Source organism: Otolemur garnettii, unplaced genomic scaffold (genome assembly GCF_000181295.1).
Source record: "Otolemur garnettii isolate 467f Iridium unplaced genomic scaffold, OtoGar3 scaffold00018, whole genome shotgun sequence".
NCBI classification, from domain to species: domain Eukaryota; kingdom Metazoa; phylum Chordata; class Mammalia; order Primates; family Galagidae; genus Otolemur; species Otolemur garnettii.
The window spans coordinates 27,014,097-27,016,095 of record NW_003852413.1 but is presented as its reverse complement, the minus strand read 5'-3'; the positions used below and the strand labels follow the sequence as shown (position 1 = coordinate 27,016,095).

General features: G+C 38.8%; 1 protein-coding gene across 1 annotated transcript in view; it reads right to left on the bottom strand.

Annotated features, from left to right (window-relative positions):
* Positions 1-88: 88 nt before the first annotated feature.
* Positions 89-1,999, bottom strand: part of CALCOCO2 (calcium binding and coiled-coil domain 2) — a 24,978-nt gene continuing 23,067 nt past the window's right edge. Inside the window, exon 11 of the mRNA XM_023511265.1 lies at positions 89-821. Coding sequence (XP_023367033.1) covers positions 603-821 — 219 coding nt within the window. The 3' untranslated portion in view covers positions 89-602. The remainder of the gene's footprint in view (positions 822-1,999) is intronic.

Below are 1,999 nucleotides of genomic sequence, written 5' to 3'. Positions count from 1 at the left end.
AAACAGTTATTTTTCAAATTAAACACTTAAACACATATTTTTAAAGGAGAAAAAAAACTTATTCCCCTGCCTATTGCAAACATCTGGTTGTGATTTTTAAGATAATTTTACTGCTTTAAACTGTTTTAAGAAAGCAAATGAGATCTCATATGGCTTTTGGAGACAAAAGAGAAAAGCTCCCTGTTTGGCAAGAACATGGTACCACAAAAGCCCCTGAGTGATGAGCGTGGTTTCTCCCCCATTTCCTTCCTACCACCCAGGATGGAGCCTGCTCCTGCTACTCTGGGTCAGGCCATTGTAGTGGCTGCCAGGACCACCAGTTTCTCAGCAGCATAACCTGCCCCTCGTGCTTCCATTTTTAAGCCTTAATTAGCTTCCTGAGCTTTGTATGTGTATATCTTCTCCATAAAGACATTTCTCTGATTTATACATTTGGACTATAGCCTCGGGACTCAATTTGTGTCTGCTGCCTCCAGGCGAATGATCTGATTTGCGTCTTCTGGATTCAGATTTATTTCTCAATTAACACTTCTCGCCTGGCAATCTTTCTATTGGGTCTTCAGCTTCTGCCCAGCAAGTCTTAACAATGAGACTGGTTTTAATTAGCATTTCAGGGAAAAAAAATTTAGTGGGGGAAAGGGATGCAGGCAGGGGTCTTCCAGTTGGAACAGCAAAGTTGTCTTACCAGAATATGGGTTTCCATAGGCAAGTCCTGCATTTTGTCCTGCACCTCCCTGCTCTGAAGTAGGCACGTGATGCGGCAAAGAGTCAAAATCCAGACCCATGTAACAGAGCAATCTGTTGTTCTCCTTCTTCAAAAGCTAAGGATAGAGTATTTATAGACATCTTGAAACACAAACATCAAGAGCGGCCACCAGGAAGTGCCTAGGAGATGTCCATTATAGATAATTCTCAATTAACAATGTAGCACAATGAGCTACATTCCAAAGATCTGAGTTCTTTATGTCTGAAATTAAATATATTTACTCAATTTTAAAATATTAATATAAACTAGAATTTTCCATCTATGAATTCATGCCAGTGGAAGGGGGGGAACAAAACTTGTAGCAAGAGCTATAATAATACTGAAACTGTTATGTTATTGAGAACAGAATATCTCTTTCAATTTCCTTCCTACAACTATTTTCACACACAATATAATATCCATCTGAAATAATTTTTGTTTTTTTAATGTTTCATCCCACCAAATGGATATACTAATAGAGAGAATGAAAGGAAGGGAGACCAGGAGGAAGATACTGAGAAAGAGAAAGAGAGAGGAGAGAATAAAATATGAGTGGCACAGACAGCATTTAACGTTTTTAGGAAAAAAAAAAAAGACAATTAATAAATTTCCCTTAACATCTTAAGAGGACTTTACTACTACAGTTCTTTTTTGAGACAGAGTCTTGCTCTATTATCTGGGCCAGAACACCATGGCCTGAGCCTAGCTCACAGTAACCTCAAACTTCTGGGCACTAGTGATCCTCCTGCTTCTGCTTCCAGAGTAGCTGGGACTACAGGTGTTTGCCACCATGGCTGGCTCATTTTTCTATTTTTAGTAGAGATGGGTCTTGCTACGTTGCTCAGGCACCATTCTCTTGATTTAGACAAGTATACCTTGATTTTTAAATGCCTGTTTTTCTTCAATTCAAGTGCAATTCAAGGCTGGGGCGGGATCATTTGAACCCAGAAGTTGGGGGCTGCAATGAGCTATGATAGTGTCGTTGCTGTCCAGCCTAGGCAAGAGAACAAAATCTGTCCCTTAAAAGAAAAAGAGACAGAGAGAGAGAGAGAATGGGAAATAGATCCCAAAGCCTTCTGCAATCATGACACACATTAGCATAAATGATATAATCAAAAGTAGGAATTATTAAGGGGGAATTAGCATTTAGGAGGTATGACGTTTCACTGTTGCAAGATAGAAAAGTTCTAGACTTAACACTACTGAACTGTACACTTTAATAAGATAGCAAATCTTTTTTTTTTTTTTTTTTTT